At 35.9% G+C, this 18,369-nt stretch overlaps 1 protein-coding gene and 1 long non-coding RNA gene across 7 annotated transcripts in view; one reads left to right on the top strand and one right to left on the bottom strand.

Annotated features, from left to right (window-relative positions):
* LOC117997251 (choline-phosphate cytidylyltransferase A-like) overlaps positions 1-16,557 on the bottom strand; it is a 37,896-nt gene extending 21,339 nt beyond the window's left edge. For 3 of the 6 annotated variants that reach the window (XM_069509792.1, XM_034985497.2, XM_069509790.1), the window contains exon 1: positions 16,110-16,557. In XM_069509792.1, coding sequence (XP_069365893.1) covers positions 16,110-16,247 — 138 coding nt within the window. In that variant the 5' untranslated portion in view covers positions 16,248-16,557. Of the gene's footprint in view, positions 1-6,277; positions 6,737-16,109 lie in introns of those variants that run through there. The other 3 variants (XM_034985495.2, XM_069509791.1, XM_034985496.2) reach the window with 3 other exon arrangements.
* Positions 13,614-15,744, top strand: LOC138404788 (uncharacterized). Its single transcript, XR_011238582.1, has 2 exons — positions 13,614-14,114; positions 15,411-15,744. It is a non-coding gene; the product is annotated as an uncharacterized lncRNA (long non-coding RNA).
* Positions 16,558-18,369: the final 1,812 nt, after the last annotated feature.

Here is an 18,369-nt window from a genome sequence, read left to right as displayed (position 1 = left end):
ATTTATACCAATACTCATTATTATATACTAATTATAAATGCGAAAGTATGTTTGTTTATTGGTTTGTCCATTAACCACGCCGCAACGGAGCACCCGATAGACGTGATTTTATGCACGGATATAGTTAAAGACCGGAAGAGTGACATAGGCCACTTTTTATCCCGGAAAATCAGAGTGTTTCCACGGGATTGTTTAAAATCTAAATCCACACGGACGAAATTGCGGGCCGTAGCCAGTCATTTATATATTTTCAATATATTATTAATATATATATTTTTATATATTATAATTTTATATATTTTTAATATATAAATAGCTAGCTATATTATTATAGCTTTAAGTTTTCAGCATTTATAAAATAACGAAGCGCTAGTCCATTACACCTTCTTTAAATTTTATAACAAATCAGAACCCTGCACAAAATCACAGACATTTAGTACATACTAAGCTTATCATTATCAAAGCAATTGTGCAATTAAGTTGGCAAGTGATACAGGCGGCTGGTGTTAGTCATTGAACACAAGTGTGTGTCAAGGTTCGGCAGCGGCTGTGATTAGCGTGCGATAAAGCAGTGGCGTGATGTGACGTGGTCATCACCGTCCTATCGCTATTCCCGCCTGTTCACTAGCCTTGTGTACTGGGCTTCCATGGGCCAGGGAATACCATCCAGTCTTTCATCTTAAGAGCCCAGAACCAATTCTTGCAGCCCACACCAATCCATAACATCGATTTGAACATGATTACTTTGTTATTTAATTTCAATGCTCGTTTATACTTAAACTGCTAATCAAATGGCAAATGGGTGTTGTAACTTTTTCATGCCATCGGCATCGGTGTGGTGCGCTTTTCCAAGCCGCAAGCATGAGTGCAAGAAAAAAATTGATTTCTACGAAATTAGAACTCGCATCGCATTTGCTCGCTATTAAGTTTTGACATCCAATTTAGTAGTAGTCGTCTAGAATGATAGCCAACATGTAGCTTTGATCCCAAAACTTAGAATCGGAATCTCCTAGATTTCCAGCCTACAGCGACGGCAAAATTGTATATACAGGAGGTAAAGTTTGTGGCCACAAGTTCGATTCACTTTTTTGAAAGAATTAATGAATACAAAGTATAATACTTATAGAATATAAACATTTTAAAATTTACAAATGGTAACCCTACATATTCGAGACGTTATCAGTTACAAATAATTAACTTGAATGACTGGCATACCTTCTCACTCTATTGATAAATTTAATATCTATCTACATTAGCGATATGCTAGAATTGTGACTAAACTATTGCAAATGAGTAAATAGTATTGGCTCAATTTAATGAAGAATGTCATTAAAAATTAGGACTATTAATGGAGAATGTCATTACAAATTAAGACTATAGCTCAACAGTCAAGGACCTGACTAAAATCCGAAGGTTGAAATATAGGCGTATTTTACGAGTAATTATTACTTAGTCATGGTTTTAACATTATTAAAAATAAAATGTAAGTAAATTGCTATCATGATAACTGTTTCGAGTTTACGATTTCACCTAAAGCGATTCGGAAGCGAAACGATTCAACTTAGACATGTGCGAGACGGTCGTATTGACTTATGTATGGCCATTATTGACTTCCTCAAGGTAAGGATAGCCCATGGACTTATAGGTATAAAACTGCTATTTATGTCGCCTGCTGAACAAAATATACGATTAACCTAAAGAATTTGTAGATCTAGGACTTCTGTGTCTAATTATAGTAATTCTTCTATGATCTTATTCAGAAATAAAAATCTTAAATAGGCTTTCGACAATAATAATTTAATATTATTTATTTCATCAGTGGATTTTCAGTCCTTTCACCATAGATGAAGGATTTGCACGGTCTCGACTCTAGGATAAAGCTTTTGCGCGAACAATCAATTTTCTCATTAGCAGATTAAAAGTCGACTTTCACCTGTAGAGTAACTTAAGGTCTCCGAGATTAGAAATAAAGCCCAGGCTACATGTAGGAAGTCCGCGTCATGCTCATGTGTTTCGTATTATTGTCCCGTAAATGCTTGTGGGTGGACAAGGTTGATGCAATTTATTATAGCAGTGTGGTGACTTTCTAAAATCATATTTTTAGAGGCTGCTCAGTATGTACCAACAATCAACAATGCATCATCAATACAATACACACACATGGAGTGGCCTACCCGCTATACTAATGCCGAATACTGCTTAAAATTGTGTCAATAAAAAAAGCAAAGTTATAAAATAAGTATTTGATATTCATTTATTCATTTACTTGGGTTATGTTCGCGACTTCGTCTACGTGGACTACATAAATATCAACCCCTTATTTTACTCCTATAGGAATAAGGATATAATTAAGGATTCCTTTTAAGGATTGAATTTTCAAAAATCCCGGAAAATTTTAAAATTTTAGCGGATGCCTACGTCATATTAGCTGTCTGCACTCTGCATGCCAAAGTTCAGCCCAATCCGTCCAGTAGTTTCAGCTTTGCGTTGATAGATCAGTCAGTCAGTCAGTCAGTCAGCTACCTTTTCCTTTTATTGTATACTAGCTTATGCTTGCGACTTCATCCGCGTGGACTACACAAATTTCAACCTCATGTTTCACCCCCTTAGGGGTTGAATTTTCAAAAATCCTTTCTTAGCGGATGCCCACGTCATAAAAGCTATCTGCATGCCAAATTTCAAACCGATCCGTCCAGTAGTTTAAGCTGTGCGTTGATAGATCAGTCAGTCAGTCAGTCACCTTTTCCTTTTATATATTTAAGGATATAATTAAGGATTCCTTTTAAGGATTGAATTTTCAAAAATCCCGGAAAATTTTAAAATTTTAGCGGATGCCTACGTCATATTAGCTGTCTGCATGCCAAATTTCAGCCCAATCCGTCCAGTAGTTTCAGCTGTGCGTTGATAGATCAGTCAGTCAGTCAGTCAGTCAGCTACCTTTTCCTTTTATTGTATACTAGCTTATGCTTGCGACTTCATCCGCGTGGACTACACAAATTTCAACCTCATGTTTCACCCCCTTAGGGGTTGAATTTTCAAAAATCCTTTCTTAGCGGACGTCTACATCATAATAGCTAGCTGCATGCCAAATTTCAGCCCGATCCGTCAAGTAGTTTGAGCTGTGCGTTGATAGATCAGTCAGTCAGTCAGCCACCTTTTCTTTTATATATTTAGATTTAGACTACTTAATTAATATTTACTACTAAATAAGGAAAATTTTCATAATAAAGAAAGAGAAGCTAGGCACAGGCACGTGCGAATGGAACGTAATTACAAACAGGGAAATACAAAATTTGATAAGTGAGCGTCGCTCGCTTATCAAAGCTACCAGAAAATATCTTTCCCCGTAAACATAGGGGGTTTACCCAAACAAGTTTAATATTTGCCGTATAATAAAGACCGATAACCATAGACTGATTATATTACTTCGTATCGATAAATGAATTCTGTTATTTGGTACAAATGCTCCATTACTGTTGAGATTGAGAATATTTCTGTACTGGACTGTAAACAGCATAACATAGTAAACTGTAAACACACACACGATTTCAATAGATTACAGTCTGCTTCCTCTGAACTCGTTCTCTTACAAAATGTTAAGAGATGCATTACAAGTGTTCAAGGAGTCGCGATCAAGAAAAAAAAGTAAAACACTTAGCGGGTATGTGCAATTTCCAGCAATAAGCTAGATTAATTTGTCAGTGGCATTACAAAATTCAAGACGTTAAATACATATGATACGTATATAGAGATGTGTTTATTTCATTTGAGAGTGCTTGCTTCTTATACCTTCCTTTTTAATACAAATATTTCCTTCAGTTATGACTTATGATCTCATAAGTCTTTTGCATGACTTTTGCATTTAAGTAAGTATATACTTCCTTCTCTTAAGGTAAATTTTTCAATAGTTAGAACTTAGATAATATAATTTAACTGAGGTATACGTACATTTATCAGATTTGCTATACAAAACTAACAAAAATCAAACTTATTTTCTGTCTTATTTTTGTTTAATTTTTTTCAGCATCGGATAGATACGTCAATTTAACTAACAACTAGTATTTGTAAGGACAACCTCAAAATGTTTTCCAACCTCTTCGAATTAACAATCAAAATAATAATTTATACTTACAAATACTACTTACTTACAAAGACTATTACTTAAAAAGATAAACGACAAAAAACGACCTTTGATATCCTATAAAGGAAATATAATTACATACTTACATAAAAAAATTCTACAAAGTTTTAGAAAACTTAATTGATGTCAAAGAAGGGTTCATAATTGTAATGTCCAAAGGAAAAGACCGATTACTTTACTTAGTATCTACCTACTTTGACAAACGTAATGTGGTCAAAAGTTTATCATTTGAAATATATTTAAAGACTATAATATCAGCTAACGGGTCAAGAACCGAATGGAAAATCCGGTTCGATTAGGTCACGTTAAGCTCTCAACAATACCGTTGCCATTTTGTAAGCCTACTGTGGCTCTTATTGTCCATGTCCGGTAATTACAGCTCTAATTTTATTTCATAGTATTATAATAATATTGCTAATAACAACTCAACAATGTTGCAATAAATTATTCAGTTAATGTGCGGTAGAATTTCATGAGGATAAATGTAATATCTCCTCTTCAAAGGTCACTTAGTTGTCATCATGGAATTAATTAGACGTTCTATTGTTATTTAATAAGAAATTGATAACAATATTACAATTAAGATCTCTTATCTTAGTAGTGACTTGTTACTGTTCTCTTAATAACCACATTCGTTACTTAGATTGAATTAAAATTAGATTCAAAAGACATCTAATTTTAATAGCATCGCTAACCACGAGCGAAATAACGATCGATCGATCGATGAGCGAGCGAGATAGAGATGTATTTAGGTAATTTGTTTTCAATTATTATTTAAGTGAACCACGGATAATCGTTTAGACAGAGGTAAAAACATATTTGTTAGTTTTAAAAAGTGATTATTAATTCAAAACCCTTGAATGCATGAAAACATAAAAATAATAAGAACTAAACTCAATTGTTATTTATTTTGAGCTGAATCCACTATGCTAACGAACGAAATATTATCACAATTCTCTGAGGAAATGCATTATGCAGAGGTGTTGTTTATTTATTAATATTGTCGCTTTCCGTGATCGTGATTCAGCTGGTATTTTAAACTGACGTACGTTGTTCGGATTTCAGACTCACAATACGCAATTTTGAAAGCAATTATTCCATTATGGCAGAACAGTGACGTAAAAGGAAAATCATTAACACATTAAACAAGTAAGGTGAGATAATAAAATACATTTAAGCTGAGAATTCATCAGATACCTACTACCTATTACATTTATTATGTTAAGAAGGTGTAAAAATTGGCCTTTTCATATCTTTGAATATTGGGGTTAATCCATTAAATCTCAACTTGTGGTCGTTTGAGATCACATGTTATTAATTTATATCAAACAATTGGAAAATCTAAGTCAGAACAACGGAAATTAATACTACCGTTGCCAATGATCTAAGTGAAAAAAATTATGAAAGCCATATACCACTGTGCTAAATTAATTTTTCAAGAAAATAATTACTTATTAATAAACTATCAGGTTGGAAAAGAAGAAACTAATGTACTACCTATTAGCTGTTTAAGTTTAGTTGCTAGTCAGAAATCACACTGCAAAGATACTTTTAATTCCACTGAACAATCCAGTACGAATTATTTTTTCAGATTTATGTTAGTTATGAATTATTTTTCTCCATAAAAATCTTATCTGCACAACTCTCTAAAACTCTCAAGGATAGTCAAACAACACAACAATATAATCTCCAAGTGTGCCCCGAGAAATTATACATTTCTTGTCACCGTATGTGGTATTCAGTAATTCAAGTAAATCTTTCGCGCATCATAAATTCAGTTATCTTTTACAAATGGGTATCGATTTACTTTGGAAAACCGATCAAACAAAACTTTCTATGCCGGTTCACACAATCCTATGCTTTCACTTGTTCGCATCAGGGAAAATGTTAGGAAGTACAATGCTGTTTTAATTCTAATTTCACTTCAATTTACTCTGAAATTCTAATCGGTTTCAGAATCTTCTGGACTTAACTGGAGTTAAGAAAATCTAAAAATGTTTTAAATTTTATACAACAATCCGAGCAAAGTTAGTCAGTTCTTCTGATCTTGGGTCCGGATGGAATAATAAAGTCAAGTTAATACAATAATTATAAATATTGTTTTGTACTCTATTGTAAATTTTTTGCACTACTTACATATCCGCAGGGTTCTGGCACTGATTTCACGTATCCATTTTTACGGTAACCATTTAAACTAGTCTCCAGTTTCCCATTGTACGTTCCGTTATGGTGTCCATTCGTCAGCGTCGTCGTCATGGTTATAGCTGACATCACCAATGGATTTTTCAAAACTTTCTTTATTACAGGGCACAATACCAGTACTGTTAACACTAGGATACACTACACGATGGACGCATCGTTTGTTAAGGTTAAAAGTTCAATATGAATTAATGGCTACGAAAAAAATTACAATTCAACGATTTATCTTAAAAGAATTGTAATTGCAAAAGCTGGAAATTCTAATTACAAAATACCGCTGTGATCATCATAATAATAAATTGATATCGGAATTAAGCACACGCGTGCGTGTTTCTCGATTCTTGGGAAACGACTGACCAATGTTAGGTTGGCAGTGGCTATAGCAGATTTGAAGCAAGTAGTGAGCGAGGAATGTACAGCGATGAGGGCGTCGGCGGGTGTGAGGTAAAGGGCGAGCGGAGCTCCGAGTGGCGCGACGTCGACGTGGAGGCTCGTCTGACACGCGACGCTCCACGATCACAGCACACTCACCGGGGACTCCGTCCGTCCTCAGTTGAAATGCAATATTTCATTTCTAAATTTATTATCTTCGGCGTATCAGCTTTTGTTGAACTGCAATTTCGAACGTGCCTTATCACCAAATCTACGATATTTCAAAGCAGGCAGCTTATCTGCCGTGGAGTGTTGGGTCTGAAATTCAGATTCTGCGCGATATTCATTGTTTATGACTAATTGCACTTATTCAAACATTTTCTGCAACATGCATCATATATGTAGGTACGTGACTAACAGCTGAATTTTGTAACCTTGGTTTTGGTGTTTATTTTAAAATACGTATGAAATATTACATTCATTCATGTTCCAGATAAGTATTAGCATTCCTTAGTTGGCTCTTTAGATATAATTGAAATCCAAATAAATAGTTTGCATACATACCTAAATTGAATTTAAGTAAGAATTTATTCATCAAGAGTTCATTGCAAAATTGCAAGACATCCGCATGAAATACGAAAGGAATGTCTTGGAAGAAAGGAATCGGCGTTTAGAGGTCCGCAAACCGGTCAGAGTCAAGGTTGCCAATTTTAGTAACCACGTGAATAATTTATTACTAAGCTCAATATTTTAGATGTCAATTACAGTTACAATTTACGACCTTTCTGACGACGCGCGACGTAACTACGAGTATGAGCAATTATTTATTAGCCTTGCAAATATTAATGGTGGTTAGTGGTTAATGGACAATGATGGTAATGTGGTCAATGGTTTCAGTTCAGATTAATATTTCATAGTTATGATACTCAGTGTGAGTAAATGATAGATAGATCTTGTACCGCGATGTCTGATAGGGATGATGTAATATGGTGCGCTATTACAACAATAAATTAACAATAGGGCGGTAGAGCTGGCTCAATGCCAGAGACCCTCAGTTTGAAGGGGCTCTTGTCCTAATATAAAATACCACCTACTACTACCTTATGCTCACGACTTCGTCCGCGTGGACTACACAAATTTCAAACCCCCATTTTACCCCCTTATTGGTTGAATTTTCAAAAATCCTTTCTTAGCGGCCTACGTCATGATAGCTATCTGCATGCCAAATTTCATCCCGGTCCGTCCACTAGTTTGAGCTGTGTGTTTGTAGATCAGTCAGTCAGTCAGTCCCCTTTTCGTTTTATACATTTAGATTAATATTATGTTGCATGTATTAATTATTATTGATTACAGAATTAATCGCGAACGCATTCAAATTATTGCCCGCACATTAAAAACAATATGCTTACTTACTATACGGATTTTATGTTTTGACAAATTAATATTTAAAGTAATTAACAATTAATTAATGGTAATTAAGCTGTATTCAATAGTAAGTATTTAATTATTTATTTCTTATTGTTTAATTTGAGAAAATGGGCGTTGCACTGCCATGCCATGTGCACCCAGCTTGTATTACTTTAGCGTGCGCTGTTTGCATTTAAATATTTTAATCAGAATCACGCCACTATTTGCATATCTTTACAATGCAGTGTGACGAGCGACTCATGACTTTTAGTTTAACGATTTGATAAGAAGTGAACAGCGCATCGCGGGGTGATTCGCTGACTCAGTGTTCAACCAGAGTGAAATCTAGTTCTGAGGGAGCTCTCAGTTTGGTCCTGAATCGAAAATATTATGTCAATATTAGGCTATGGTGATGTGAAATCAAAGAAAAATATGGCTACTTTAGGACTTCCTAGCCTGCCAGTAACGTCGAAGCCTCGGCGTTTGTTAGAAAACTTTGGTTCAACGATGAATGATAACCACCGAGCTCATTTGACATTTATTTTTAATCCATTGAAGGTTTTCATAAATCAATAAAATTATTTTAATATCACTCAGTGAAGCAGCAATGTAAAACCAACCATTGTCGAATGAGCTTGGTGGCTATCATTCATCGTTGAACACTGAGTTAGCGAATCTACCAGTCGATTACGGAAAACCTGCATCAAACATTATTAGGTATAGTTATAATATATATACCTTTTATGTAGACTTTGGGTAAGTACTAGGTATATATTATACTAAATAGTTCATATAATATCCTGGTTAAAAAACAGGAAACCGAATTTAATCTATTATTTTGTTCGTCTCATGATGATTGATACCTATGCGGAGTGATGACTGCTTGCAATTCTCATATTAATTGCATATCGTAATGCTCATGATCTCATCGCGCTCTGCCTCAGGAGTCAGCTCTGACACAATGCCTCACGTGATCTTCATATTATATTTTTAACCGGCTTCAATGTAGACGAGTTATTAATTCAACTCACGTTTCTTCACACATAACTTCTTACTGGGTAGGTACATGAATTTAAATAATTAATCTATTTTGTTTGATAGATGATGCCTTCCCATGGGTGGTCAGTGGTCATATAAAGGTTGATTCAAAAATATTTTCGTATTTGAAATATAAAAAGAAAATTTTAAAGCCTTGTTAATTATAATAAAAGAGGAGATATCAAATTTTATTCTTGGAAAACAGTCATTTTTTAATGTTGGGATGTTTCAGTTAGTGGTGCTTAGTTGCTACTTTTGCGGAGAGGAAGACACCCCGAGACACGCGATTTTTAAGTGTCCCGCGTGCGCGGATCTTAGAGAAGCAGCACAGGGAGCAAGTGACAGTGTCAACGCCCAAAATCTGGTAGCCCGTATGGTGTCAAGCGAGGATGAGTGGCACAGATACGGTCAGATGCTGAGAGCCATAATGATGAGAAGGGAAGATAGAGAAAAACAAGAAAAAAAGGAGAGAGAGCAACCAGAGGGTCAGCACGAAGTAATGTTACACGGTTCCGTGCTGATCTCGCAGAGGGGGAGGTCTTTTTAGTCCGTGCGAGTCGGACAAACCCTGTCGATAGACAGAAGTCCATTAGGGATTTTTCCTCCTCCTAGAGAAAAAAAAAAAGTTAGTGGTGCTCACCACTAATCGTAATATGCATGTATAGTCTGTTAAAAATGAACGGGTTGTGAAGCTGAAGTGGCAATGGGCAGGGCACATAGTTCGTAAAACCGATAGACGTTGGGGTCCCAAGGTGCTGGAATTGCAACCTCGCACCGGAAGATGCAGTGTCGGAAGACCCCCAACTAGGTAGCCTGACGACAACAGACGCGTCGCATGGAGCCGCTGGATTCAGGGGGCGCAAGACCGTGGCGTGTAGATGTCCCTACAAGAGACCTATGCCCAGCAGAGGACGTCTATCGGTTGATGATGATGATGATGATGATGATGATGATGATGATGATGATGATGATGATGATGATGATGATGAAGGTAAAGACATGGTAAAGATTAATCTTTATACCGCAGTTCGCAGTTCGCACACGTAGTCGTAGTTAAATCATTATCGAATTTAATAAGCACGAGGCCAGAGTAATTAAAACCTTTGTCGTGCATTGTATGCCAATGTGTGTGTGCTTGCATGTGCTAATTTCCTATGTCGTTACTCCGTGGTACCGTACTTTTATTACCCATGCAAAATAGTTTTTAACTGAGACGAAATAAATCTAGAACACTGTAAGCTTTAGCTGCTACTATTTTTAGTAGTTACCTATGATCTAGATTCTAGATCGATCATGCTATGCATGTAATTAATCGACATTGGTGGTGCATACTACATAATATATTTTGTATAAGTTCTTGCATTTCACGAGGGCGAATGGCTTGTGTGTAAGTCGTATCGGTATAAGTGAGGTACACTAAATGTGTGCGTGTGCGAGCGCTTGCTCGCGACTGATTGTTCCGACGTGCACGCACAGAATGTCCGTGTATACGACGTAACCACAAGTAAAGTTCACTCGCCTTCGTGAATTGCAAGAACTGTACTACATTATGCCCGCGACTTCGTCCGCCGTGGATTTAGGTTTTTAAAAATTCTGTGGGAACTCTTTGATTGATAAAAAATCGATGTCGTTCCCCGGGATGCAAGCTATCTCTGTAGTCTGTACCCGTCAAAATTGGTTGAATGGATTGGTTGAGAAAGGTTAGCAGACAGACAGACAGACACACTTTCGCATTTATAATATTAGGTTCCGTACCAAACTGGTAAAGCACCCTATGGTGCAACTAAGTCTGTCTTACTACCTTACCTTATTACAGTAATTAAATGATATCAACTTGGAATTTGGAATAGGTACTTTTAAAGAATGTTGTGTATTTTTATGTAATACTAATAACTTTATTGTAATGTATTTAATTAAATAAAATAAAATGCATGCCAAACTTTATTGCAAAATGAAGGAATTCAAAAGATAAGCTTGTTGTAAAAAAGGTTTTTTTTTAAAATTGAGGATATTTATATTTATTATTGTTCTAGTCTTCTAGCTAGATAAACACAACATGCATCGCGTCAGGGCACTGATCACGCATCCAATGCACAATTTAGTTTTGAAGCCATCGACTTCCTCTAATACGCGTGACAGTAAGCAATAAAAATGTGTTTAGGACTTTCCGGCGGACGCGCGTGTAGTCACTGTAGTGGCGACCACAAACGTACGGCGCACCACCACGAGACAAGTAGGCAGTCCGTGGCATGGTCAGTACTTAGTGATCACGCCACATACTAAATACTTGGCAATACGCCCGAGTATTGCGCGTTTGGCTGGCGTTTACACTATCGACCACAGAAACAGATCGATTTAATTTACAGTTTATAATTAATAATTATTCAAATCAGTCTAGTATTTACAAAGATGTTAACCAAGATAGGCATGTATCTGTCAAACAAGTAGGTATCAAATAAATTCCTTGAAACCAAGCAATATATTGCCAGTTTTTCTGTTACAATGTAAAAAAAAAAGTTCATGGGAAAAGTAAGCCAGTTTGTTTGCTTACTATTTGAATAAATAGGGTCTTGGACTGTAGTAATAAAATTAAGTGATTTTTTTGTATAGCGGCAGTTTATGTGGCTAGAATTTATTAGTAAAGAGAATAATTTTAAAAAATCATGATTTTTACACTACCGCTATACAAAAATCACGTCATTTTATTATTACAGTCCAAGACCCTATTGGATCATAATCATTACTATTTCAACCCATCACTAGCCCCCTGAGCATAGGTGTCCTTTCAGAATGAGAAGGGTTTAGGCCATAATCTACCAAGCTGGCCAAGCGGGGGAATCTGCAGACTTCACACAACTTTGATAACATTATGGGAAACTCTCAGGCATGGAGGTTCCCTCACGATGTTTTGTTCAATGTTAAAACAAGTGATATTTAATTCCTTAAAACAAACACAAAGCTCCAAAAAGATAGAAGTGCATGCCCAAGATCGAACCCCAGGTATTCTGAATAACAGGCTAACATATTAACCACTAGACTATCACTTGAATAAATTGAATAAAAATAATCAAAATAATGGCTTTAACAGGATCAGCTAGAAAAACAATCAAATCTCATAAAGTAAGAATTGGAACAATAAACTAGAGCAAGGGCTCACACTAATGTCATTACTTGTCAGCACTTACTAGACTAACCCTGGAATGTACTACAGGTTACTTAAGGTCAACTAGAATTAAAGCAAGCCTCTATCTATACTGATATTATAAACAGTAAAGTTTGTAAGTTTGTTTGTAGGAAGTAATCTCTGGAACTGCTGAACCGATTTTGAAAATTCTTTCACCAGTAGAAAGGTACATTATTCTTGAGTGACATAGAATCTCTTTTATTTTCAAAAAATTAGAGGTCCCTACGAAATTAATGTAATGTGATGTAATAAGCTACTCATGCAAAGCCAGGTCGGGTCACTAGTTATATTGTAAATGCGAAAGTGCATGACTGCTAGCTTTTCATGGCCTATCTGTTTAACCGATTTTGACAGGTACAGAATACAGATATAGCTTCATCATCATGATCAACCCATTGCCGGCTCACTACAGAGCACGGGTCTGCTCTCAAAATGAGAAGGGTTTTGGCCATAGTCTACCACGCTGGCCATGTGCGGATTGCTAGGCTTCACACACCTTTGAGAACATTATGGAGAACTCTCAGGCATGCAGGTTTCCTCACGATGTTTTCCTTCACCGTTACAGCAAGTGATATTTAATTACTTAAACAGATATAGCTTGCATCCCAGGAAAGGACACATACTATTTTTTGTCCCAAAACAAGGATAAATCCACATGGATGACATTACAGACATCATTTATTTGATACAGAGATAACTTGCATCCTGGAAACAGACGGGATACTTTTTATCCCAGAAATCATTGAGTTCCCATAGGATTCTTAAAAAAACCATCAGTGTGATGAAGTCGCAGGTATTCTAATAATAAGAGAACCTTAACAAACCTTAAAAAACATTGCCTCTTAATTGGGTAGTGGACTGTAGTAATGAAATGACGTGATTTTTTGTATAGCGGTAGTTTATGGGGCTAGAATTCATTATTAACGAGAATATTTTTTGAAAAATCATGATTTTTATTCAATTTTAAAATAATTAGTTATTAACGTCAGGCTGTAGGAAAGCAATTAAAGACGTCACATGGCGTAAACGACTAATATTTATCATTTTTAGGGTTCCATACCTCAAAAGGAAAAACGGAACCCTAATGGGATCACTTTGTTGTCTGTCTGTCTGTTAAGAAACCTACAGGATACTTCCCGTTAACCTAGAATCTGGAAATTTGGCAGGTAGGTAGGTCTTATAGCAGACATGAATTTGTGGTTAAATTACACTTCCTTCTATATTACAGAACCCTCCTGGAGCCTAACTCGCACTTGGCCAGCTTTTCAGTACCTACACTAGCGGCACGCTATGATGGCCGGTTTGACACATTACAATAGTGATGTGGAATGTCAATTTATTCTCGAACAAAAAACAATTAAGTTTTGTTTTTGTACCTGATTAAATAGGTTTAATAAAACAAAAATGTATATGTTTATTTAATTTATTTGAACGAACTGAATATTTGAACGAAAATGAATATACATACTTTATATGCACACAAGAAACATATGAATACAAAAGATACCGAAAAAGGTGCCACAAAAGGCCATAATTAATCAGATTCGTCCATACTACTATTTTCACTGTCGTCACTGCTATCATCACATACATTAATAATTATATGTTCGTTTTCTATAATATTATCTATTTTCACATCTCTTTCATAATCTTCCCTTATTAATTTAACAGTTCTATTCACAACCTTTTCCCAGTCTCCTTTAGTCACATGTTCACAAGCTTCTTCTAATAATTTTAGCATTTTTTTTGTGGTAAATGGGGGTTCTGTATTGTGTCTTGCAGCATATCCCTTAATTTGAGCCCACACCAACTCAATCGCATTATACTCACAATGGTAAGGCGGTAACCGTATAACTCTGTGCCCATGTTCTAATGCTATTTCGTCAATGACGTATCGGATCTTGGTTGGTTTGTTTTCTTTTAAAAGACGTACTAATTCCGCTTTTAACATATTCATGTTTGCATCTACGCCATTTTTACGAAGCCATGCGACGATATCAGCTTTCTTTTGGGATTGGGCAGGTGGCTTGTCAATTTGCATCGAGTGGTATGGGGCGTTGTCCATAATTATAATAGATGGTTCAGGGAGGCTACACAACATTGAGGTAAACCATTCAGTAAACTTTTCTCCATTCATGTCTTCATGATAGTCTCCAGTGGTTTTTGACGCAAAAGCCATGAGAGAACCTTCGACAAACCCGTTGATGGTTCCGGCGTGACAAATTATAAGTCGCGATCCTTTTCCTACAGGAACTTTGGAAGTAGATGCTGCTGTGTCATCGTTCCAAGAACGGCCTACAGTATGGTTAGCATTAAGCCATGTTTCATCCAAGAACACAACATTTTGCCAATTTTTGATTTCTTTCACTTGCCGTAAAAAAGTATACCTTGCCATCGCTATATCAAATCTTTCCATCAATATTTTGCGTTTGTTACATTTTTTGTATCGAAATCCAATGGTCTTCAAAATCTTCGTTAAAGAACTTTCCCCACCGAAGAATAATCCAGCTTCCTTCAGTGAATGCACCAACTTTTTCTTGTTGGATACTCCTTCTGTAAATAGTAGCCGTAAACATGTCTTCGGATAGCATCGGCATCAAAGCTATCGATGCCTACGACTGGTTTTGCTCGTTTTCTCTTTTTTGGTGTGTGAAGTTTATTTTCTTCTGTGCCAGTCTCGCCATATTTTTTTTTAGTTATCCGTCTAACAGTTCGTTGTCCAATATTAAGCGCATCAGCTACGCGTTCAACCACTGACGTTATAGGTAAAATTGGCCCTCCATTTTGAGCTTCACGATCGAAATAGTTACGAAGGCGTATTAGGAACTCACGTGTCTGACTATTTAGAACAGTTCTCTGCGTACGTTCGGTCATATCGACGAAATCCACAACAAAGGGCTTGAACAGAGTCCAAATTAACGAGCAAGGGTCAACAGTAATGCAGTATCAATATTTGAAATCCAAAGCCAGGTCAAAACTATATCACAATCGCATTGCACTGACAGTTTATACTTTTCGAAGCAACGTCAATTCGAAACTGCTTTGTTTTGCATTGAGCATTGACGCGAGTTTGCCGGAGGTAGTAGTTGTGCTAGCCAGCGATCCTATGTGACGATCGTATTAGATTCCATTTTTAAAAATTTATTGATATTTTTTTGCGATTTCAGAGGTTTGTCCACATAGTGAAAATTGTTCATATTCACAAGTACATTCACCCCTTAAATGGTGCAAACTGATTTTTCTACACTTGTATACATTTAAGAAATCAATTTAATAAATAAATTTTGAGTCCTAAACCTAAAACTACATTCGATAAAATTTATGAATCTCTGCACATCACTATCGTCAATAAAGTAATACAATTATTTCCTTCAAAGTCGTTATCAATTAATACGGAACTTCATGAGCGGACAAACGTCAAACCGGCCATCATAGCGTGCCGCTAGTTTAGTGTATTTACTCATTTCATTGGGTTAAGTAACAAGCTTTTGCCTTTGGCTCGGATTCTTAGTTGACTATTTTTCATGCAAATTGTTCATGCATTTCATTAAATTGCAACACTTTAAATTTGACCATAATATGCAAATTGTTTATCAGCATTATCAGTCTATTGTTGGCATTGTTGCTCATTATGGTTTTGCACACAAATGTACAAACAAATGAATGCATAGGTATTCAACAAATACAATAAATGAATACATACAAATTCATTTGTTTGTATATTTGTGATTGTATTAATACTTGTCAATAGAAGAGATTAAAACTCACCGGTCCAGTGTCTAAAATAGAGGTGCGACTGGTGCTCTCTAAACTCGTATCACTGCTGTTCCGTCCTTCGCCACCGCCTGATTCCAAGTTTGAACTCATGTCCTCTTCTTTTCTGACCCGAGATCTCTTGCGGGACATTATAACATCGCCTGAGAGTTTTGCGTCGTTTATCTCGACTCCTAAGTAAAACCAAAAGTTTTTCGCTGCTTTCTTATTTTTGTCCGAATTTTTTAACTCACTGAGTTGGTTATTTGAACTTTAAATACCAGTCATAACCTCACTATACGTTAAGTTTCAAAGTCTATCATTCGGTTAATATATTATTCACAAATATAAATAAAGTATTAATTTAAAAATATATTAAATAAGCACCGTAACTTTAAAATAATAAAATGGTGTTAAAATTAAAATACCATATCAACAACACACGGGTAATTGGAAACCACAGAGTACAGACCACGTACAGACCAATAACATATGGGGAAACTGAACTGACGTCTGATCTGAACCCACACCAGTGTTTTCACTTACGATTTTGGTATTTACCTAGGTAGGTAGGTATTAATCCTAGTTTCTGTGAAGGTAATACCCTGATTTAGGGATGATTAACACCAGCAGGTGGCGGGCCTAGGCCATGCTACGTACGACGCGTGGATGAGGCACGTACTTATTTAAAACATCACGAACATTTTATATGAAACAGTTTATGCTTCACCATGTTATGTCCGTGCAAGGATGTCACACTTTTTTCCTTTGATAAATCGAAAAAATACTTATAATTTAAATTGGGTTAGTGTACAGTGTACACTGTACAATAGGGTAACAACCTAATGTTTGATATTACCCCAAATTGTCCTAAACCCCTGAGTATCACAAAAAAAAAACGGTCAAGAGCAGAAAGATGCAAGGGGCACATATATAACCATATAAGGGGCACATGAATATACCAAAATTATTTTTATTTTAAAACTAAAAAAATCCCTATGTTAGAGCAAGTTTTGAGGGAAATTCGGGCTTAAATAAACTTTTTAAAAAACTAGAAAATTTAAAAATTAACAACATCATGTCACGCTTTACTTTATAATTACTTTAAATTTCTTTAGTTTGTGTAAAATAAATGTTTTCTTTCGCATAAAGTAGGCGTAATTCCAAACATCAATTTGCAATTTTTACTTTGCCGTTTTCGACTAAAAAATCTTGAATCTCAAGCAAAATAATATCATTATCCTGGCCACCTGGGAAAGGGTGACACACACAAATAACGTTGTTTCCGTCATCTGTGGAAACAGCACTGTTTTAAATTCCACCCACCAACGAGTTATCACTTCGATGAAACGGGCGCTTAAGTTAGAGTCCGAGCTCTAATCCGTACCTAATGTAGTCGTTTCACCCTATTTTAGGGAGACATCACTAAAAGTGGTAACACTGGACTACACCACCGTGACAGTGAGTTGACCTCAAAGTGACAAACTGTGGGTTGCGTATGCGTACCTACCTTAAATTTTTCTAAATATGTAGGTACCTACCTACCACATAATGAAACGTTCAGATACAAGGGTTCGTCCGTACAGTCCATAGATTAATATGTATTTGGTAGTCTTTACTGTTATTATTATTACTAACTTGTTAAGTGACCCGTAGCAACTTTTATTTTTATTAAATTAAAATATAATTCATTTCTATTTTTATTTAGGTAATTAAATTAAACAATCTGTTTTAGCTTTATTGAGTAAAATAATATAATGAAGTTCATTGAATAATGAAAATGATTTTTTTGTTGTAAGAATTTTAAATTTGCATTTTGAACGCACCTGAAGAGAACTTTATTCATTTATAGAATCCATCGACATAGGAATACACCTTGTACACCGTGTAGTAGTATTTCCAACTTCTTTGATAGAATCTTCTTTAATTAGAAGTTAGAACCTCCTTCACTGCCTGACTTGTGGCCTATTAATATAGAAACTTCTTATGAAACCTTCACGGTACTGGTGCTTCTTGTATCAATCATCTAGCGTTTTCCTCGCTGTAGTGAGATGAAAAGTAGTGTTTCGCACGGTTGCAAATTTATTTGCGCTCGAGCCTTTGAATTCCTCGCTACGCTCAGGATTCTATATTTGAACCACGAGCGAACTATTGTGTAATGTAACCACAAATTCACGGTTTTCAGATTTTCCCCCGAATATCAGCTATAAGACCTACCTACCAAATTTCATGATTCTAGGTCAACGGGAAGTACCCTGTAGGTTTCTTGACAGAC

This window comes from Maniola hyperantus, chromosome 4, assembly GCF_902806685.2.
Source record: "Maniola hyperantus chromosome 4, iAphHyp1.2, whole genome shotgun sequence".
NCBI lineage: Eukaryota > Metazoa > Arthropoda > Insecta > Lepidoptera > Nymphalidae > Maniola > Maniola hyperantus.
The sequence above is the reverse complement of the archived record's forward strand: the minus strand, read 5'-3'. Positions and strand labels throughout refer to the sequence as shown.